The 22,136-nt window shown below is 38.6% G+C and overlaps 5 protein-coding genes across 5 annotated transcripts; 3 read left to right on the top strand and 2 right to left on the bottom strand.

The window, feature by feature from the left end:
* The first annotated feature begins 13,969 nt into the window (after positions 1-13,969).
* On the top strand, positions 13,970-15,287 carry LOC113291929 (probable LRR receptor-like serine/threonine-protein kinase At1g53430). The gene is made up of 6 exons (XM_026541410.1): positions 13,970-14,026; positions 14,219-14,270; positions 14,408-14,517; positions 14,592-14,802; positions 14,878-15,127; positions 15,281-15,287. The coding sequence occupies exons 2-6, from the start codon at positions 14,237-14,239 to the stop codon at positions 15,285-15,287; spliced, it is 612 nt and encodes a 203-aa protein (XP_026397195.1). The 5' UTR covers positions 13,970-14,026; positions 14,219-14,236.
* A 46-nt stretch (positions 15,288-15,333) lies between these two features.
* Positions 15,334-16,102, top strand: LOC113291928 (serine/threonine-protein kinase PBL27-like). The gene is made up of 2 exons (XM_026541409.1): positions 15,334-15,849; positions 15,941-16,102. The coding sequence occupies exons 1-2, from the start codon at positions 15,418-15,420 to the stop codon at positions 16,100-16,102; spliced, it is 594 nt and encodes a 197-aa protein (XP_026397194.1). The 5' UTR covers positions 15,334-15,417.
* An 11-nt stretch (positions 16,103-16,113) lies between these two features.
* LOC113291927 lies at positions 16,114-17,076 on the top strand. The gene has a single exon (XM_026541408.1). It carries the CDS (start codon positions 16,114-16,116, stop codon positions 17,074-17,076), a length of 963 nt encoding a protein of 320 aa, XP_026397193.1.
* Positions 17,077-18,726: 1,650 nt separating this feature from the next.
* LOC113286501 (protein DOG1-like 4) lies at positions 18,727-19,653 on the bottom strand. The gene has a single exon (XM_026535103.1). The coding sequence runs from the start codon at positions 19,617-19,619 to the stop codon at positions 18,915-18,917; it is 705 nt and encodes a 234-aa protein (XP_026390888.1). The 5' UTR covers positions 19,620-19,653; the 3' UTR covers positions 18,727-18,914.
* Positions 19,654-20,960: 1,307 nt separating this feature from the next.
* On the bottom strand, positions 20,961-21,686 carry LOC113291926 (protein DOG1-like 4). Its single transcript, XM_026541407.1, has one exon. The coding sequence runs from the start codon at positions 21,684-21,686 to the stop codon at positions 20,961-20,963; it is 726 nt and encodes a 241-aa protein (XP_026397192.1).
* Positions 21,687-22,136: the final 450 nt, after the last annotated feature.

Below are 22,136 nucleotides of genomic sequence, written 5' to 3'. Positions count from 1 at the left end.
TCTGTAAGTCCAAATTTTTGTATTTTGAGAAAACCTAATTTTCTGTTTTTGGGGATTCACCATTAGGTTGAGTATCTGATATAAAATGGTGCACTGTAACATTGTAAGGAGAAGAGGGAGGAGACCCAAGTTTCAATTCAGTAGAAATTTCTCTTTCAATTTGATTTGTTCTGTGTTCTGTGTTCTGTATCTGTAGCATTTTCTCCATGTATACTAACTCTCTTAGTATCATGTTAGGTTCTCTAACTATGAACTAAGCATCTTAAATGGGGTTAAGATGAAACCCTTAGCCTGAATGCTAATATGTGTGCTGATATGCTACTGATGTATGATCATTGTCACTGTGTAGGATACAATTTTTGTGTTGAATAACATGTTGCTTTCACCTAGAATGTCAAGCATCCTAGGTAGTTAGAACCCCTCTATGTTTGTTCACTGACTCTACATTGCTTGTTATTGTGTTTGATTAGTTGTGCTTTAAACAGACAACTAATGCTTGCCTTGATTGAGTGATTGGAGGTAGTTTATCCATCTAAAGAAGTTGAAGTAGTGCATTGGTCCACATGCTAGTATGGGCTGAGAGGTGAATTCTCAACCCTGGTTTCCCATTCATCTGATTCTCCACCTCTTTCTTACTGTTCAGAAATTTTTACCCTGCTCATTTGCTTGTTCATCTTCAGTTCTCTGTATAACCTTGCTTCAGTCTCAATGATTGAATTAGTGTAATGATTGCCTCAAATTCTGTTGCTCAGTTAATGTTAATGAGTAGTATTAATGATTGATGATTAATTCTCCAGAAATTAGTGTTTAGTTAATGAGAATGATTAGTAGTAGTAATTAAAGCTTCAGGAATAAATACTGTGTTGAATCTGATGTTAACCTGAATTCAATGCTTTGAATGATAATAATTGCTAGTGGAAATTTAATGCTTGGGTTGTTACTTCTGGTTGAAATAAATGTGAGTTATGATCAATGATGAGCAACTGTTAATGATTGAGAAGTTAAGACTAATCATGTTTGAAGTTAGTGGAGAAGTTAATGCTAGCTCAGTTAATAAATGCTTATGGTTGTGAAGTTTATGCCTGTTCTGTTAATAGTTGTTAGTGAAAAATAAATGCTGATTCTGTGTAATGATTGGGAAGTAATAACTGCTAATGATTAGTGCTGTTTAATGCTAATGATTGGTTCTGTTTAAATCTCACAATAAGAAAGATCAAATTTGCTCCCCCTTGTCCCTGTGGAACTGACCTGTGCTTGCCTTGTGTTGCTTGCCGACACTGTGCACTTGCAGTAGAATTTTTAGGACCATTCCTAGTCCCAACAATGGCCTGAATGAATGAGATGTTGCAGGAAGTATGGGTTTGGTGAGATGATTTTGAAATGGTTATGAAACTGAGAATGAACCAAGATGTGTATTTGAAGTTGTATATACTGATTTGTGTATGGCATACATATTCCAGGCTCCGATGCTACTGAAGTATCCGGCCAGTCTTTCAGTGACTGCATACTCATACTTTTTTGGTGCAATGTTTATGGTTATTGATGGAATATCTGCCACCGATGGAAATACTGTCTGGACATTGACACCACCTGAGTTAGTTGCAGTTTTCTATGCTGTAAGTACTTCTAATCAGGATTTACTATTTTAGTTATATCATGTACTGAAATTATGGCTAAGTTAAGTGTACCAGTTTACCCCTGGTTATGACCTTAAGAAGCATGATTAAGTGCCTTAAAATGCACATCGTGCTTTGTTTGCAATATTGAGTTTTGAAGCAAAAACAAGTCTGTCTTGTCTATTTGGTTATCGAATATTATGGCTGTAACTACCATTATTCCCAAGTTGATGTCTGTCTTGTCTATTTGGTTATCGATCAATGTAGATCTTTTCGATTCAATATTTTAGTTTCGATTTTACAGAGTTCCAACTCCATTGCACTGTACTCATCTCTAAAGTTCTCCTGAAACTGCAACATGATTTAATAACACTCATCAGAGAAGGCATAACTTTATATGCATAACAGGTTATGCATATACTCTAAACAATGCATAACTTGTCATGCAATCAAAGTTACGCAGTTATGCATAGTTGTTTTTACTGCATAAGCAGTTATGCATAATAAGTTATGCAGTTCTGCATAGTTGATTTTACTGCATAACCAGTTATGCATAATAAGCTACGCACTTATACATAGTTGATTTTACTGCATAAGCAGTTATGCATAATAAGTTATGCAGTTCGGCATGTTTGCTTTTACTGCATAACCAGTTATGTGTTAGTCCCCGGCAGCGGCGCCAAAAACTTGGCAGGCCTCGAAGAGGTGTATAGAAATGAAGCGCAGAGAAACGGGGGCCTACAGTAATACCGCAAGTGCACGGTCGTCAGTTGTAGCTCGTGCAAGTACGGGTCGATCCACAGAGATCGGGTGTGTTTTGGAAGTGTTTTAGCTAATTGGGTTCCTAAATTGCTATTGGGCTTTGAATACCCTTTGGAACTATTGGGCTTAATGGGTTTGTTTTTAACAATGAAATACTTTAGGTCTTGGGCCTTTGAATTGAACTGAGCCTTGGACTCAGTTGGTTTGGTCTTGGGATTTTGAGTTTAGGCTTATGGATTAAGCCCACAGGTTGGTTGAATTGGGATTTGATTTTTAATGAACTGGGCTTCAACTTTTGGTTCAAACCTGGGCTTGGTAACTGTGAACTGGGCCTTTGGTTTTGCACAATTGGGCTATGGGCTCAGTTGGGTTCGCCTTTGCTTGGCTGCAGGAAGCAGCAGCAGGCAGGAAAAGGAAGGCAGCAGCACAAGCAGCAGGGGAAAGAGCTGCACAGCAAGGCCAAGAAAAAGAAGTAGCAATGCAGCAGTGGTAGCAGGGTAGCTGCAAGGGAAGTGAAGTGGCAGCAACAGCTGCAGAAACAACAGCAGCAGTAGGGTTGCAGCAGCAGCTGCAGCAGTAGAAGGAAAAGGCAGCAATGCAGCAGCAGTACAAGTGCTGCACAGCAGCAGCAGTGCAAAGAAAGAAGACTGTAGCACAAAAGAAACAGCAACAGCAACTGCAGCAGAACAAGCCAAAGGAAAACAACACAGTGGCAAAGACCTAAGCCACAGAGCAGTGCAAGCAAAAACTAAACAGCAGAGCAGTGAACTAAAGAAGCAAAAGAGTTGCAGGGCAGTGGAAGCAAAGATAATGCAATAAAGAAGATGGCTAACAAAATAAACAAAAGGAAACACACACAGGGCAACACATGGCAGAAGCTAAGAACAAAACAAGATAACCAAGGCCTAAGGCCAAGGGCAGGGATGTGGTGAAGCTGAAATGAAGCAATGCTAGGCTAAGGCATTCAGGAGGTATACTAAAAGAATGGGAAGAGAACTAGCTTTCTATAAGCACTAGTTTCTCCCAATGCACAATCAACACTGCAACCTAAGCATACAACAAGAATGGCAAGATAATCAGCTTGCTATGAGCACTGATTTCTTCCATTGCACAATCAGCACATTGCTTCACAGAAATCTAGCCTAGCATTCCATCAATTGTGACAGCAAATTAAACACAACATTACACAAACATTACATGGCAGTGAGCGACAACACATGTTAACAGGACAAATATAACAGGAATGAATTGGAAATCAAACATGAAATTAAACAAGCACATAACAGGAAACAAACAATTTTGAACATAAACATAACATGAAATAAGCATAACAGGAACATAAATGAAATGAAACTGAAACATGAACATGAAACTGAAATTGAGCTGTAATTGAAAATTAACAGGACATGAAAGTCCTGGATGTTGGCTACTCCAAGCATGGTTTTTACATCATACCCACACCCATATATATACCCACAACACATTAGGGTTCTACAATAAAATTCCCAAACTGACAGAGCTAGGGTTGGTGATTACTCACCTAATTTGATGTAGCCACATCAAATTGAGCTCGACCCAATACTCTATTTGTTCTCCTGTATCACCTCCATGCATCAATTGCTTCTCTAGCACACGTTAATCCATCAACCCATAACCTAGGGTTTAGGTTAGGTAATGAGTTGATGGGATAAAGGGCTAGAATGATGGGGGAAGGTGTTCAATCACGTGTAGGATGATGACGGAGGTGGTATGGTGGTGTTTGGTGGCGACAGGGAGAGGTGGCGATGATGGTGGCGACAGTTGCAGGGTGATGGTTCTGCAGAGGAGGGGTGATGGAGGAGATGGCTCGACTGTTTGGGAGAAGGGGGGGTGTTTCTGGTTAGCTGGTATAGGTTCGGTCGCTAGGGTGTGAGGCGGCTTCATCCAATCTTGATGTTCTGTGACGCTGAGTCACTGGATGCGAAGCTGGTAGGTGAATCGGACGGTGATGCGGAGGCAAGCTTGTAGCGACCGTCAGATTTTTTGATACAACGAAGTTAACGGCTCTAGATGGGGTTAGGTGTTGTAGTGTAAGGCGGAGATATCAAACTTTGATGCACAGCAAGGGAGCGACCGTTGGATTCAACTACCATCTAATCTGAAGGCTTGGAATTTCAGCGCTGTGGTGCTTGGCAGAGACTTCAGATTTTGATGCTCTATGAAGGAGCGACCGTCGGATGCTTCTGAGAACTGATCTGATGGCTGAGAACGGAGGCGCTTTTGTGTGTAGAAAATGAGGTTGTGCGCACCATTCTTCGCGGCTTCCTTGCGTAATTTCTCCCGGCTTTTCACTACTTTTCTGCTCTTTTCGCTCCGCGACTCATCCGAACTTTATTTATTACCTAAAAATGCAAAATTAATTAATAAAAATATTTATTCTTGAAAACAATGAAAATACAGAATATGGGATAAAATGTAGAATTAATGCATAAAAGATGAGTTAAAATGCCAACAAAAGGGATAAATATATACAATATTTGGCACTCATCAAATACCCCCAAACCTGAATTTTACTTGTCCTCAAGTAAAACAAAACTAAGGAAATCCTAACTATACCACTGTCGCTGGTCTCTCGAATGCATTTAGCGTATGCACTAAGCCTTTTAAACCACTAAGTGTCCCTAGTGGACGAGTTGAAGTCTCGTGAAGGTTTACCAGAGGTGTGCCTACAAAACCTAAGGACAAAATATAAGCTCAGATTTCATCAAACGTGACATGTGCAAAACAGTTAAGCTCACAGCAAAATGGAGATGTCAATCTAGCTATCGAAGGCACAATCCTAGCACTGATAACAAATAAAGACATGTGATAAGAGTGTAAAGTGTATCTACACATGTGTAAAGAAAGATCTGAAGTCATGACTACTAATCACCAAGAGATAGTTTCTCAGGCTAAGAACTGAGGTCGAAATCTAGCTAGCTGTCCGGACTTTACGAGAATTGTGAATGAGTTGGAGGTATTTCACAATTACTCGCGTTGTACATCAATGGCATACACCCTCCTTGCTTATTACAATGAAACAACAAAAATAACTCTTTACATGACTCTTATTTACATTGACTATTCTCTTTTTATTTTTGGAACAAGAGATGATGGAATTGAACAAATACTTGATTTTTTTGTATTTTTCTGATATTTTTTTTTTTTATTCTTGAATATATACATCGTTTTTTTTTTTTTTTTTTTTTTTTTGAACAAAGAAACACTTTTGATACATGTACAAAAGGAAACAAAAATTACATGACACTTTGCAAGAGGTAGCCCTTTTTGATGCACCCAGTTAAATTCGATGGTTGTCTTTCTTAATGTAACCTCCACCTTCTATCCCAACCAACCAAAGAACAAGCTAGTCCAGTTTCGTTCAGTATTCTAAAGTGATTGGCAATCGTAACTTCCTATCCAACACCTTGAAGATCGAGGCCATACATGTATTGGTAGATCGTGCGCGTGCAAATTTCTTATCACTATGTGAATTGTGCTAGAATCAGGGTGCCTAAATATCTAGACTAAGACTCCTAATATTATACATATTTGCACAAGAGTCAACATTTCAAGGTAAATGAGCTCCATTTTTTATGATTTCTCATTTTTCATTTTTTTTTTTTTTTTTTTTTTTTTTTTTTTTTTGGAATTTTTCAATTTTTTCAAAAAGAAGAAGGAGTTTGTTTTCAATTATAGCATATTATCGTGGCATCTACTCTATACCCCCAAACCTAAACTAAACATTGTCCTCAATGTTTCAAAATATGGAAAGAATTAAAATGCAACATATGGAAAGGGACATGCTGAGTAGAGTAAAAGGAGAGAGAATACCCGATTTCGGCGAAGCAGAATTAAAACTCCGTTATTCAAGGCAAACAATCCAACTATTTCAGCCGAGATCATATTGGATTAGCAAAATATACAAAAGGAACAAAAGGGTTTTTAAGAAATTTTAACTACTTGGATTATATACAAAAATTCACCATACACTAACAATCTAAGAGTTGAGGATCAACCCAAAAGACGAAGTGTAGAGACAAAGGAAGTTTCAAACACTAAAATTGGACTTAAATGGGAGTGAGAGTGAAAAACCGAATGAATTACTCCTAAACCAAGATTTTTCAACAGGTTTACTTTTGAGCACAAAATCTTTTAATTTTAAGGGTTCAGGATTCAAAAGGTCTAACTCATAATGGACTGTTTTCGGGATGGGCAAACATGCAATTTCCAACTGTGGCTCTTTAAAAGTGTTATATTTTGAAGCAAAATAGTCCAAGAGGACTTGGGAAGCACACAGTTCCAAACCTAGGTTAGGCATTTTCAGAAAAATTGGTTTTACAATGTTGGTACAAACCAAATCTAGGTTGGGTGGAAGGCCATCAAATTGTGACTTAGGTAAAAGAATAGGCATATCATTATCAATCAAATCAAAATCTTCTAACTCATCTACACATGTCACATCATGCTCACAATCGTCAATCAATTTAGCAAGATCACAATCAGAATCCTCAACATCATCAACAGATTGATTCTCGTGTATCGGCACATCAGGGGAAACATCACATGGAATACTAGAAGAAATATCATGCATTTAGGTCGGGGCAGAGAAGCCTAATGTATTTGAACCCAAAGGTTCCATAACATTTTCAGTATAGACATGTTCTTCTAAAAACATCATAATCATCATCATCATCATGATAGGATTTTGCAATCTAGGATAATTTTCAATCCTAAGGTCGGAGCTATTACAAGAATAAAACTCTAATTCATGGGGTGATCATATCATGTGGTGTTGTTCCTGTTTCCCTAACGGATTCCCATTGATGGGTTTTCTCTGCAATCTCGGCTAAAAAATTCCATGCATCATCCACAGATTTATCAATAAACTCACCATTACACATAGACTCAACCATGGTTCGAGATTTAAAGTCTAGTCCCTCATAGAGGATGACGACAAGTCTCCACTTCTCAATTCCATGGTGCGGACATTCACTCAACAAATCATTAAAACGTTCAAAATAGTGAAAAACAGTTTCCTCATCCAATTGGACAAAACAATTGATACTTTGACGAATAGCGATGGTCCTATGGTGTGGAAAATTTTTTGGAAAAATTGATTAGTGAGTTGTTCCCAAGTGGTGATTGATTGTGGTCTCAAACCGTAAAACCATGTTTTGGCCCTTTCTTTTAAAGAAAATGTAAACAAACGCAATTTCAGAGAGTCTTCGGACAAATGATCAGGTTGCATAGTCCGACAAATTTGTTCAAACTCTCTTACATGAGTATAGGGGTTCTCAGAATCGAACCCTCGAAATATAGGAAGTATTTGTATCATGTTTGCATTTATTTTAAAAGGGTTATTGGTTTGAGGTAAGACAATACATGATAATGGAATTTGTGATGGATACATGTATTCATGGAGAGCACGAGGTTGGTCCATTTTGAAATGACACAAAGCCCACTATTTGGTTTTAAATGGGAAAATTTTAAAAATTTGGTTTATGGGAAAATTTTGGTTTTGATGGGCTATAAAAGAAAATTTGGTTTAAAATGGGAGCAAAAGAAAATTTTTTTTTTTTTTTTTTTTTTTTTTTTTTAAAATAAAGAAGAAAATAAAATTTGGTTTTTGAAATGGGAGCAAGCCCACTGTGCAAGCCTCTAATGAAGTGGAAGGAAGGCTGCGGCCTACGAAAATCCAAGTTTTAGTTTTGAAAGTTTAATTTGGCCCAGTTGGTTAAGGCCCGACGTTTGTTTTAAAACTTTGGTTTCGAGGTCCACTTACAAGTCCACAATCAGTTATAAGCTCAGCTGGGTTTAAACCCAGAGTCCAAAATACAAGTCCAATGGAAGAATTTAAACAAGCCCACACAAAAATAAATACAAGCCCACAAATTAAACAACAAGCCCACAAATAAATTATTACAACCCCAAAATAAAAAAATAAAAAGCCCAAAAAATTGGGTTAATTATTACAAGCCCACAATTAAATAAATTTGGAAGCCCACAGGTTGGGTTCTCTCAATGAATGGGTTTAGGCTTACCTTTTTAGCACAGCCCAGCTGCTCTGATATTGTTGCAAAAACCCAGTTGGGTTTTGGTTCTTTTCCTTGGTGGCGTCCCAGCAGAGGAAAAACAGGTTCAGAATTAGCAGGTCCAACAGCAAATGAAATGAAGCAGATGCAGATACAAATGCTATGAAATGAAATGCAAAAATAGCTAAGAAAAACACAGATAAAACACAGCACCAATCCCCGGCAGCGGCGCCAAAAACTTGTTAGTCCCCGGCAGCGGCGCCAAAAACTTGGCAGGCCTCGAAGAGGTGTATAGAAATGAAGCGCAGAGAAACGGGGGCCTACAGTAATACCGCAAGTGCACGGTCGTCAGTTGTAGCTCGTGCAAGTACGGGTCGATCCACAGAGATCGGGTGTGTTTTGGAAGTGTTTTAGCTAATTGGGTTCCTAAATTGCTATTGGGCTTTGAATACCCTTTGGAACTATTGGGCTTAATGGGTTTGTTTTTAACAATGAAATACTTTAGGTCTTGGGCCTTTGAATTGAACTGAGCCTTGGACTCAGTTGGTTTGGTCTTGGGCTTTTGAGTTTAGGCTTATGGATTAAGCCCACAGGTTGGTTGAATTGGGCTTTGATTTTTAATGAACTGGGCTTCAACTTTTGGTTCAAACCTGGGCTTGGTAACTGTGAACTGGGCCTTTGGTTTTGCACAACTGGGCTTTGGGCTCAGTTGGGTTGGCCTTTGCTTGGCTGCAGGAAGCAGCAGCAGGCAGGAAAAGGAAGGCAGCAGCACAAGCAGCAGGGGCAAGAGCTGCACAGCAAGGCCAAGAAAAAGAAGTAGCAATGCAGCAGTGGTAGCAGGGTAGTTGCAAGGGAAGTGAAGTGGCAGCAACAGCTGCAGAAACAACAGCAGCAGTAGGGTTGCAGCAGCAGCTGCAGCAGTAGAAGGAAAAGGCAGCAATGCAGCAGCAGTACAAGTGCTGCACAGCAGCAGCAGTGCAAAGAAAGAAGACTGCAGCACAAAAGAAACAGCAACAGCAACTGCAGCAGAACAAGCCAAAGGAAAACAACACAGTGGCAAAGACCTATGCCACAGAGCAGTGCAAGCAAAAACTAAACAGCAGAGCAGTGAACTAAAGAAGCAAAAGAGTTGCAGGGCAGTGGAAGCAAAGATAATGCAATAAAGAAGATGGCTAACAAAATAAACAAAAGGAAACACACACAGGGCAACACATGGCAGAAGCTAAGAACAAAACAAGATAACCAAGGCCTAAGGCCAAGGGCAGGGATGTGGTGAAGCTGAAATGAAGCAATGCTAGGCTAAGGCATTCAGGAGGTATACTAAAAGAATGGGAAGAGAACTAGCTTGCTATAAGCACTAGTTTCTCCCAATGCACAATCAACACTGCAACCTAAGCATACAACAAGAATGGCAAGATAATCAGCTTGCTATGAGCACTGATTTCTTCCATTGCACAATCAGCACATTGCTTCACAGAAATCTAGCCTAGCATTCCATCAATTGTGACAGCAAATTAAACACAACATTACACAAACATTACATGGCAGTGAGCGACAACACATGTTAACAGGACAAATATAACAGGAATGAATTGGAAATCAAACATGAAATTAAACAAGCACATAACAGGAAACAAACAATTTTGAACATAAACATAACATGAAATAAGCATAACAGGAACATAAATGAAATGAAACTGAAACATGAACATGAAACTGAAATTGAGCTGTAATTGAAAATTAACAGGACATGAAAGTCCTGGATGTTGGCTACTCCAAGCATGGTTTTTACATCATACCCACACCCATATATATACCCACAACATATTAGGGTTCTACAATAAAATTCCCAAACTGACAGAGCTAGGGTTTGTGATTACTCACCTAATTTGATGTAGCCACATCAAATTGAGCTCGACCCAATACTCTATTTGTTCTCCTGTATCACCTCCATGCATCAATTGCTTCTCTAGCACACGTTAATCCATCAACCCATAACCTAGGGTTTAGGTTAGGTAATGAGTTGATGGGATAAAGGGCTAGAATGATGGGGGAAGGTGTTCAATCACGTGTAGGATGATGACGGAGGTGGTATGGTGGTGTTTGGTGGCGACAGGGAGAGGTGGCGATGATGGTGGCGACAGTTGCAGGGTGATGGTTCTGCAGAGGAGGGGTGATGGAGGAGATGGCTCGACTGTTTGGGAGAAGGGGGGTGTTTCTGGTTAGCTGGTATAGGTTCGGTCGCTAGGGTGTGAGGCGGCTTCATCCAATCTTGATGTTCTGTGACGCCGAGTCACTGGATGCGAAGCTGGTAGGTGAATCGGACGGTGATGCGGAGGCAAGCTTGTAGCGACCGTCAGATTTTTTGATACAACGAAGTTAACGGCTCTAGATGGGGTTAGGTGTTGTAGTGTAAGGCGGAGATATCAAACTTTGATGCACAGCAAGGGAGCGACCGTTGGATTCAACTACCATCTAATCTGAAGGCTTGGAATTTCAGCGCTGTGGTGCTTGGCAGAGACTTCAGATTTTGATGCTCTATGAAGGAGCGACCGTCGGATGCTTCTGAGAACTGATCTGATGGCTGAGAACGGAGGCGCTTTTGTGTGTAGAAAATGAGGTTGTGCGCACCATTCTTCGCGGCTTCCTTGCGTAATTTCTCCCGGCTTTTCACTACTTTTCTGCTCTTTTCGCTCCGCGACTCATCCGAACTTTATTTATTACCTAAAAATGCAAAATTAATTAATAAAAATATTTATTCTTGAAAACAATGAAAATACAGAATATGGGATAAAATGTAGAATTAATGCCCAAAAGATGAGTTAAAATGCCAACAAAAAGGGATAAATATATACAATATTTGGCACTCATCATTATGCATGATAAGTTATGCAGTTCAGCATGTTTGCTTTTACTGCATAACCAGTTATGCATGATAAATTACGGAGTTCATCATGTTTGCTTTTACTGCATAACAAGTTATGCATGATAAGTTACGCAGTTATGCATAGTTGTTTTTACTGCATAATCAGTTATGCATGATAAGTTACGCAGTTATGTATAGTAGTTTTTACTGCATAATAAGTTATGCAGTTCTGCATAGTTGATTTTACTGCATAACCAGTTATGCATCGTAAGCTACACAGTTCAGCATGTTTGCTTTTATTGCATAACAAGTTATGCATGATAAGTTACGCAGTTATGCATAGTTGATTTTACTGCATAACCAGTTATGCATAATAAGCTACGCAGTTATGCATAGTTGATTTTACTGCATAACAAGTTATGCATGATAAGTTACACAGTTATGCATAGTTGTTTTTACTGCATAATCAGTTATGCATGATAAGCTACGCAGTTATGCATAGTTGATTTTACTGCATAACCAGTTATACATGATAAGCTACGCAGTTATGCATAGTTGATTTTACTGCATAACAAGTTATGCATGATAAGTTACGCAGTTATGCATAGTTGTTTTTACTGCATAATAAGTTATGCAGTTCTGCATAGTTGATTTTACTGCATAACCAGTTATGCATTGTAAGCTACACAGTTCAGCATGTTTGCTTTTATTGCATAACAAGTTATGCATGATAAGTTACGTAGTTATGCATAGTTGTTTTTACTGCATAAGCAGTTATGCAGTTCTGCATAGTTGATTTTACTGCATAACCAGTTATGCATAATAAGCTATGCAGTTATGCATAGTTGATTTTACTGCATAAGCAGTTATGCACATTTTTTTTTTGGGCCTGCGCCTAAGTTCGCCTAACGTAAAAGACGAGGAATAGCGTTGCTTCTTTACTGATGATGTATGCTCAGGCAATTCAATGAGTTCAGCAAGCACTGAATGTTCAATAGATTTGAAGGACTAAAACGTCTTTTTAGCTAAGAAGATATGGACAACTGGAAGATAACTGCAGCTAACTTTCCATCCATCACTTTTGGTCAAAACTTGCCTAGTCTAGCAATAAATAAAAAAAGTGGCCTAGAAATGAAAAGCACCAAAAAAACGGGCCTATTTTTGTAAAAAGCCCTTAAAAATATTACATGATGTCCGTTTAAATTTTAACGGTAACACCTTGGAATTGGATTACAGGCCTGTGATTTACAACAAAATGGAGATCTTCTTGGGCTAGTTGATGAAGATGTGAGGATTAACATACCAGTGGAAGAAGCGGAAATGGTGTTAAATTTGGCGATCTTATGTACTAATTATGATCCCAAGTTAAGGCCTACTATGTCAGAAGTGGTGGACATTTTGGCAATCTTAGGTGCTAACTTGAACTACACAACAAGAATCGACTCTCCAAGGAACATTGCTGACATATCAAGCCACAACTTAAGCAGTGTTACAATGCACTACGGCAATGTTGCTTCCTTGAATGATGTGCTCGACTATAATGATGGGGCTGCTACAAGTTCTTCCTCTAATGGTGTATCAGAAATAGATGAATGCAAGAAAGATAGTGGATTCTATCGTGATTTCACTTCCAATGTTGTTGAAGTCAAGAGGAGTGATATGAAATTAAGCCGAGTGACTACTACGTCAGCAGAGCCACTGGGATTGGATTCATTTTCTAAGGATACACAAAACTAAAAAGGAGTACAAAGTAAGCTTGAATTCGTTGATCCGTCCTTTGAACAAGGAAAACTCCATATTGAATTTTCTGAAGAAGATGTTCCCTTAGTAGGCTTTTTCATCGATGAAGATGTTCCCTTAAACATGGACCTAAAAATGGTCGAAAAACTCTGGGAAGTGAAAGGAGATTTTTCTGTGTTCACCATAGAAAATGGATACTCTATATTCCAATTCAGCTGTGTTGAAGAAAAGATGAGAGTTCTAGAATCAGCAGAGCTCTGGCAAATAAGAAAAACACAACTGATTCTGAAAGAATGGGATTGGAAGTTGATGGTTGAAATAATTGGTATGGAATCTCTTCCCATTTGGGTAAAGATTTACAACTTACCACCCTTCTTCTGGACTCCTGCTGTTCTCAGTAGAGTTGGGAGTGGACTAGGGACTCCTCTGTACGCTGATCAGAAGACACAGAACAAACAGGAATTAGCTTATTCCATGCTTTGTATAGAATTTAATGCTAGTAAACCATTGCCAGAGACTTTGCATATTCTAGTGAAAGGAATGGAGTGTCATCTGAAGTTGGAATACGATTGGAGACCCTTAAGGTGCCAAAATTGTTGCACTTTCGGTCACATAGATTTGAACTGAAGACGAAGGCTAAGAAACAAAACTAGGTTCAAATTTGTTGCTTGTAAACAAAACTAGGTTCAAAACTATGGGATCTTTAGATCTTCATAAACAATTGAGAGAATAACTTAACTCATTAACCAGAATAGAATTTAAGAGATACCGGTGTATTTCCGGTCAAAAGTGACCGTTGGAGTGGTCTAACGGTCTTATAAGTTATACTAACAGTCAAATTTTAGAGAATCTCAGTAATAACATTTAGGATCGGATCCCGGCAAAAAGTTAGCCGGAAAGAAGAAAGAAGAGAGAGGAGAGATGGGGGAAAAGATGAGAGCATGGCCTTCTGCTGAAAATCTTCTTTGTAGGACCAAGTCGTCTAGAAGGTCAGTCAACTGTAAAATTAAAGTCTCTTGAATACACTTATCAGTTCTCTTCTTATGAATCTACTTGTCAAGTTATGGAGTCAAGTCTATGCATTAAATTGCCAAGTTGGTTCTTTCTTCTCATTTTGTTCCGGTAACAGGGGTTTATCTCATTCCTGATCTCTGATTAATTCTTTCAATTTTTGGGTTCAGCTGAAAGAATAGTAAAAGATGGTCAATATTATTGGAGCTGATCGATTTACCGGTATGGATATCATTAATTCAAACTTGCTATTATCACAGTTTTATAAACTTTTATTGTGATCTTTACAGCATTTATCTATTCGAATTCATAAACGCATTTACTTACTGTTTTCAGTATGTTTTTGATAATATTTATAGAACATGCTGAGCCATATGAAAGTGGATATTTCACTTTGAAACTCATAAAAGCTGCTACTCAAAATTTCAATCCTGCAAATAGGATTTCTAAATTCGAAGGACTTTACAAGGTCTAGTGCCCTCTCTTTCTCTCTAATTTTGTTGCTTAGACTGGCACTTGTCTTGACTAGTTATGAATTAACAGGGAGTTCTTCCAGATGGGATGAAAATTACTGTGAAACGAATACATGAGCTTGACTATTATTGTACTTATGAGTTCAATAACGAAGTAAAGATTCTATCAACCATCAGACACCAAAATCTTGTTAGATTGCTTGGACACTGTTCCGAGGACAACCAATGCTTACTGGTATATGAGTGCATTGAAAACGGCTCCTTGGGTAGCGCGCTATCCGGTAAGGCAAAAACCAGTTTTACTGAGCTTCTGCGCAAAGTAAGTGGCAGTTACAAATGATAGTATATTTTTGCAGGTAATAATGAAAATTTGAGAAAGAGGCTCAATTGGGGCACCAAAATGAGGATATCCCTTGGAATAGCAAATGGTCTTGCTTTCCTACATCAAAAGGATGAATCAAAATCCGTAATTGTTCACCGAGATATTAAGCTCTATAATATTTTTCTCGATAGGTTTCTTGATCCCAAGATATATTATTTCGGTTTAGCTAAGCGTCTTGGAGCCGATGACACTCACTACACCACACATAGAGCGTGTGGAACATTGTAAGATACATATTCATCATTGCTTTTGCATGCGATAAGCATCTAACGGAGCATCGATTACTTCATAATCCAAATTCTTAAATGCTTCGGTTTGCTTCAAGGTATGAGAAGGTTTCATTGACACTGTTAAAATGATACTGTCTTACTTTTTAGATGCTAATTTTCTCACAGGGCCTAGTCCAAATTAATTAGATTGGTAATTTTTTTGTTTTGATTGTACAATTTTTTATGGTGTCCTAATTAACCAATTTCATGCATCTAATCAAGAAGAATATCATCTAAGGCCTACTATGTCAGAAGTAGTGAGCATTCTTGAAGGAAAAACTACAATGAAGACCCCTCCTCCAGTTGATCCACTGTATGTGACAACAATTAAGACCCCTCCTCCAGTCTGGGAGGAGTACATGTCTGAGATTCGAAGTGCGAGCAGCAGTTCATCATATACAAAGCTGACACCTCACGGGTTTGTTTATAATCCTAACGATGACTGGGAAGACAATACTTGTCCTGAATTTCATAATGATTCTTTGTCTGATTTAAAGGCATTTTTAAGTGAAGGAGGAGAAGAGATTGATAAAGTTGGGTATGCAAAATCGTCTGTAGAAGAAACACATGAGCAGTATGAAACTCCATCTTTTAGTTTAAGATATATTGAAGTTGCAACCAGAAATTTCAGCCCGGCAAATAAGATTGGTCAAGGTTTTTCTGGTTCAGTTTACAAGGTCTGCGTCCTTCTTCCTTTTTCTGTTTTCCACTTCTTAGAATATCTTATTAGCTTTACGCCGAATTAATTTTTTTTTTTTAACGGAACAGGGTATGGTTCCTAATGGAAAGATGATTGCAGTGAAGCAACTGTCTCTGAAATCTGACCAAGGAAAAGTGGAGTTTCTAAATGAAGTAAATACTATATCTACCTTGCGACATCCAAATATTATTAGATTGTTGGGACACTGTGCAGAGAATGCCACATCTTAAGCAGTACTACAATGCACTACGGCGATGTTGCTTCCTCGAATGATGTGTTCAACTATAATGATGGGGCTGCTACAGGTTCTTCCTCCAATGGTGTATCAGAAATGGATGAATCCAATAAAGATATTGGACTCCATCATGATTTCACTTCCAACGCAAGCGCTTCCGTTGGTGAAGTTAATAAGAGTGATATGCAATTAAGCCGTGTGTCTACTACGTCAGCTGAGCCACTGGGATTGAATATTAAGCCGCAAACTTCTTCATTTTCCAAGGATACATATAACCAAAAGGGAGTACACAGCAAGCTTAAAATTTTTGAACCCTCCTTTGAAGAAGGGAAACTCTGTATTGAATTTTCCGATGAAGAGTTCAGAGCTGTATGCGATGAATGTGAGAATTCCTTAGTAGGCTTTTTCGTCGATGAAGATGTCCCCTTCAGCATGGACCTAAAAATGCTAGAAGAACTCTGGGAAGTGAAAGGAGATTTTTCTGTGTTCACCATAGAAAATGGTTGCTCTATATTCCAATTCAGCTGTGTTGAAGAAAAGATGAGAGTTCTTGAATCAGCAGATCTCTGGAGAATAAGAAAAAACCAACTGATTCTGAAAGAATGGGATTGGAAGTTGATGGTTGAAAGAATTGATGTGGAATCTCTTCCAGTTTGGGTAAAGATTTACAACTTACCACCCTTCTTTTGGACTCCTGCTATTCTCAGTAAAGTTGGGAGTGGTCTAGGGACTCCTTTATATGCTGATTCGAAGACGCAAAACAAACATGAATTAGCTTATGCCATCTTTTGTATAGAATTTAATGCTAGCAAGCCATTGCCAGAGACTTTGCGTATTATAGTGAAAGGAATGGAGTGCCATCTGAAGTTGGAAAATGACTGGAGACCCTTAAGGTGTGGAATCTGTTGCACTTTCGGTCACATAGCCTTGAACTGTAGACAGGAGATGAAAGCTAAGAAACACAACTAGGCTGAAATATGTTGCTTGTATTATTGTTCGCACGGCAGAAGACTGATGAACACAGCAAGGTTTTGAGCAACTTTTCTAGGTACAAGCGGAAAAGTTGCATCATATCAAGACTCGCAATAGACAAGTTTTTAGACTTTGATGGCTGGCCAGGGAAGCCAAATTTCCTTAAATGTATACCTATAAGTTATAGTGCTCTTTTATAAAAAAGAAAAACTTAAAAATTGCTTGCATCTTTTATAGCCAAGGCACCTGCTGCATCTTTTGGTTTACAACGTAGCCTGCTCACCATAGTGTCCTAAACTGGGTTGCACGGACGCAGTATTTTTTGAGCCGTGTCTGTGTTCGACGCGCGTCGGACACGGGACGCGCGTTGGATGCTGACACAACGCGTGTCCGATGCATCAATGTGCGCGTCCGGCTTGGACGCACTGATGATTTGGGTTTGAAGCGTTTTTTTTTTTTTTCATTTTCATTTAAACTTCTTCCACAATTTTTACTATTATTAACTAAACGAATAAGTGCAAACATTTAGATCAATTACTAGGTCTTTATTAAGGTTTTGTAATTGGAAATGACATCACGTGTACCCTTGGTTGGACAGGTGTTGTTGTAAGACTGCATTTTGATTGTGGTATGCGTTTAATAGTGATTGATTGCTTGAGCTTCGGTGTATATAAACAAACAGTCTCTTTTTTTTTTTGAAATTTAGACACATGCAGCATCATTTTCTAATTTTTAGGATCGAAACACTTAACTTTGTTGTATAAATACATGATTGTATATATATATAATATATAAATAAAATATGTATATATGTGTCCGCGAAAAAAATTTACACAAAATTGGTTAAAAAGACCAAAATCAACAATTCCTGGGTGAAATGGACAGTTAGATTTTGATACTGTTTAAATGGACAAAAATGTAAAAATAGGCGGGATGTAACCAGTTTCATCGTGCCCATTTTCAAATATTTTTTCTTATTTTTAATTTACACATGATGTATCCAGTTTCATCCTTGCTATTTTCTAAATTTAAGCTAGGACGAAACCAGTTTCATCCTTGCTATTTTCTAAATTTAAGCTAGGACGAAACCAGTTTCATCCTTACTATTTTTTTTTGGCCATTTCACCTAAACTATTTTTTACTCGTCCATTTGAACCGTGATTTAAAGATATTTGGACAAATGATCCATTTTCCGAAAAATTTAGTGTCCGTGTCCGCGTCTGTACAACCCAGATCCTGAACCAAAATTTGGAAGTTGGAACCAAAATTTTGAACCATGAACTTCACAGATTTTGATAGAACAGTATTTAATTTAGTTTGCAGTCTGTCAATTATGTTTGTTTGCGACCTTCCTAGGCGCGGACCATTAGAGATAGATCAATTTGGTCTACCTCTCCTCCACCATAGGATCTGATAGGGATGGATTTTAATGAGTTAGTGAGATCTGCACAATTTTGTTGGATGATTGGATTTCATTGGTCCACAATTGGACTATGAAATTTGTTGGGTACTTTTGCAGAAGTAGCTTTCTCGGTTTGTTGGGTACTTTTGCAGAAGTAGCAGCATCAGCACTTGTGGGGACACTGCCCCCAATCCAACTCATTTTAAAAGATTTACGTGACAGATTTGTACACGTGCCGGTATGCATGTTAAACATCATACACATCACTGATTTCCAAGTATCCACGTAAGCAAGATTTAACGGAAAATACAAGTAAATAAGATACAACATACATCTCTACCTATACTTATCTAAACATCCTACGGATACACAACCGTAGATCAAACAGAAAACAGAAAAAACCCCTACAAAACCGGAAAATTCAGCCGTTGGATTATTTTCTTTGACGTCTGTGATCAGTATCTAAACCCCACCCACGAATCCCAAACTGCAGCTCCGCAGCAGCGATCAAAAAGTCAACTGCTTGTTGTGGAGTCAAGATTTCAACGACAGTCTTGATAGTTCTCAACCGTAGATTCTCAGCTTTTTCCAAAACCATTACTAGCCGTTCGATATTCGGCTCATCATCACCATCAGAAAACAAGGAAACAAGATCACCGGCACTTTCTTGCCAATGTGACAGTTCGGTGCTCACCTCATTCTCTTCTCGAACTGTCTGGCACTGCAGATCACTAATCTGACTGAGTTGACTCGGAGAGAGATCACCTAAATCGCCTGTCCTTTCTCCACGGAGTAGATCGATCAGCTGAGCTTCGAACCGGACGCTTGACTCGGTATACACTAGGTGGAAAAGCGTCGTGGGTCTCCAGCCGGAAACCCATTGGAGAGAACGTTCTAAAGAAGTTGTCCAGGAAGCTGACAAGACGGAGAAGGGATCGTGTTTAGCAGCATGTGTTTTGACTCTGCAGTAGTCGTCGTAGTGAGTTATGACTCGGTTGATGAGTTGGGTGGTTTGATTGTTGAGCTTTTCATTTTCTGTGGGTGTGGGGGCGGAGGGTTTTGGTGCCGAGACGAGTTGGTGAAGATGAACTTTTAGTTGGTGAAGCCACAACTCGTAAAAACGATCAAAACACGACATCTTATTGGAGGAGGGATGAATTTTGAAGGAGAGTGAGTTAGGAATTTTGGATGAGACACCAAGGAGACTGTCGATTCTTCTGCATGTATGAAACGGAGGAGGAATCGTGCATTTATATAGCCTGCTGAGTTTCATTAATTGGGCCGTATGCTCGGTTTTGTTGGGTTTATTGGTGCTGTTGGTTTTGGTCACTGTGGACGTTCGGAAATGGGAACAATGGACATGCTATGAGACTGAGATACCGCAATGCTGCGGACTGTTTCCAGTTCCACCCTTGATCAGCGAGGATTTGAGAAAGTAATTCAGGTGTGTTAAACAGTCGTTTCTGTACCGGCGAAAGGTGTCACTGCAAAAATAAACAACCAAGTGAACACCAAAATAACTCCTGCAGTGAACCACAGGCTATACCAAAAAATCAATATGTCGTGCCAAAACATCTGCCAAAATCACATGAGAACGTTTTAGGTCGCAGATGCACGCAACAGTACTCACGTTTAAAAATACCGGTATCTAAAATGTACTCTTCAATCAACTTTGACAGCGCCACGAAACAACAAGTTCCACATATTATACCGACCTTCACGAGAAAGGACTTGAATTTGGGCGTTTCAAGGCCTTGATTCTTCGGGTCCAAAAAGAAGCTTTGGAAGAAAACGGCATAATTTTTTATAGGGAGTGTGTCTCATGTACTTATATTTTCTTCAAGTCCTTGGTGGACATTTTGCTCGATACATATTTACTACTCCCACTCTCGTTTTTATATAGTTTGAGCCCTATATATTAATCATGCATTAGATATTGGCTGAAAAAAACTAATTATTTTTATTTTTTTTTGATACATAAAAATTTGGTGCTGGCCAAGTTTCTCAAGTGACGACTGATATCTTTAGCATGTGACAACATTGTAACGCAGTGACATGTCACATTATACTGCATTGACATCAGGATGGTTAAATTATTGAATGCTGATACGTTAATTCCGGAACTTGATAATACCCCTATCATTTATGCCCGACCGCAAAATGAGAGAACTATGTTCGTAAACTAACCAAGGACTCATGTAATACAGTGGCTCTTAAGTAACATGCATGAGCTCTCACATTGGTACAAATCGGGGAATTGGGCTTTTCTTTTACCCATCATAAGAAAATAGTTTTTGATAAGAAAAGTACTTCTCAGGTTTTTATTTATTCATTTTGCCTTCATTTCATTTTCTGTATTCTCTCTACATTTATTGTAATAGCATACCAAACTGATCTAAAGTTAAAACTCAAAATTAACTACCTATACCAAAACCCTGGCTAATTATTAACTAAGCACATTTTACATAACTAAAGCTAGCTAATTGATGATTTGATCATGATCTTTTCTTTTTCCCAACCTCCTCATTTGAATTTGAAGCATTAAGAAAGCAGCCATGAAATCAACACATTGTAAAGGAGAAAGTATTTCCAAAACCCCCTTCAACGCCTTGAGTCTAACACAATCTGCAGTCTTGACAATTTTTTCTAACCCACTTAACAAAACCTTCAATGCACCTTGTACTAACCCATCAACTCCACTTACAGTCTCACCATTTCTAACTCTACTCTCTAACCTTGCTAACTCCACCATTTTGCTGTCAGCCATTGAGACTTGTTGCCTCTCCATTTCTCGTTCTACTTTCTCTTCTTCCAAGCTAGTTTTTAATCTCAACTTCTCTATCTTTTTTAACTGATCTTCGGTTAGATTCATGAGACTTGTGCCAGGGACTTTTGCATGATTCAATGTGGTGAGTAAACGATACAGCAGTGATGGTTTCCAATCAGTCATCCATAGGTAAGCATTTTCAAGAGGGGTTAACCATGGTGGAGAGAAAAAACCTAGTACATCTTCATGAACACAAGCCCATTTTGTTGAATAATATCCTTTGTAATGGTTCATGATTGTAGATATCAGTGATCGTTGTTCGGTTTCATGAGATGGATCTCTTTTAACGGAGATTAGTTGTTTTAGATTTGCTTCATTTTGGTGTAACCATTTCTCAAAAAACTCAGTGAACCTCACTTGGACTTGAGTTTTCTTCATTTGTTTTCTTTACTCTCGTATTTTTTTTACGTTTGTGTTTATATGTGATTTTCTGTGTTTGTGTTGGTAAACCAATCATGGTATTTATTTTACTTTGGAGAGAAAAAGATCTGAACAAAGTTTTTATAGAGACCAGGTGGAAGACGGAGCCTAGGTCACGTTGCATGTTTAGAGAAATGCGTGGCCTTTGTGCATGCAAACATCGAAATTGCATTATTTTTATATACTACTACTAGTAGTACGTAGTAGAAGACTAGGTAGCAGTAGTAGTGCTAGAAGGACTTGGCTTAAGACTAGCCAAGAGCAGTACTGGAAGGACTATTGTTTCAACGTTTTCTCCATGCGTATTTTGTTCGTTTGTTTCGCTCCAACTTCTAACCCTCCTGAAGAGCCATCGCGCGTTTATACAATGCATGAGGAACAAATTACGAACTCTTCTTTTCATGCATT

The sequence above is a fragment of the Papaver somniferum genome, chromosome 6 (genome assembly GCF_003573695.1).
Source record: "Papaver somniferum cultivar HN1 chromosome 6, ASM357369v1, whole genome shotgun sequence".
NCBI classification, from domain to species: Eukaryota; Viridiplantae; Streptophyta; class Magnoliopsida; order Ranunculales; family Papaveraceae; genus Papaver; species Papaver somniferum.
This window is presented reverse-complemented; position numbering and strand designations above follow the sequence as displayed.

What these genes read in the sequence shown, in the direction of transcription:
- LOC113291929 (XM_026541410.1), top strand. Translation starts at nt 14,237, where the DNA reads ATGGTCAATATTATTGGAGCTGATCGATTTACCG. An exon ending in AATTCGAAGGACTTTACAAG is followed by an intron (nt 14,518 to 14,591) that starts GTCTAGTGCCCT and finishes ATGAATTAACAG; the next exon opens with GGAGTTCTTCCAGATGGGAT. An exon ending in CTTGGGTAGCGCGCTATCCG is followed by an intron (nt 14,803 to 14,877) that starts GTAAGGCAAAAA and finishes ATATTTTTGCAG; the next exon opens with GTAATAATGAAAATTTGAGA.
- LOC113291928 (XM_026541409.1), top strand. Translation starts at nt 15,418, where the DNA reads ATGTCAGAAGTAGTGAGCATTCTTGAAGGAAAAACTACAATGAAGACC. An exon ending in TTTCTGGTTCAGTTTACAAG is followed by an intron (nt 15,850 to 15,940) that starts GTCTGCGTCCTT and finishes TTAACGGAACAG; the next exon opens with GGTATGGTTCCTAATGGAAA.
- LOC113291927 (XM_026541408.1), top strand. Translation starts at nt 16,114, where the DNA reads ATGCACTACGGCGATGTTGCTTCCTCGAATGATGTGTTCAACTATAAT.
- LOC113286501 (XM_026535103.1), bottom strand. Translation starts at nt 19,619, where the DNA reads ATGTCGTGTTTTGATCGTTTTTACGAGTTGTGGCTTCACCAACTAAAA.
- LOC113291926 (XM_026541407.1), bottom strand. Translation starts at nt 21,686, where the DNA reads ATGAAGAAAACTCAAGTCCAAGTGAGGTTCACTGAGTTTTTTGAGAAA.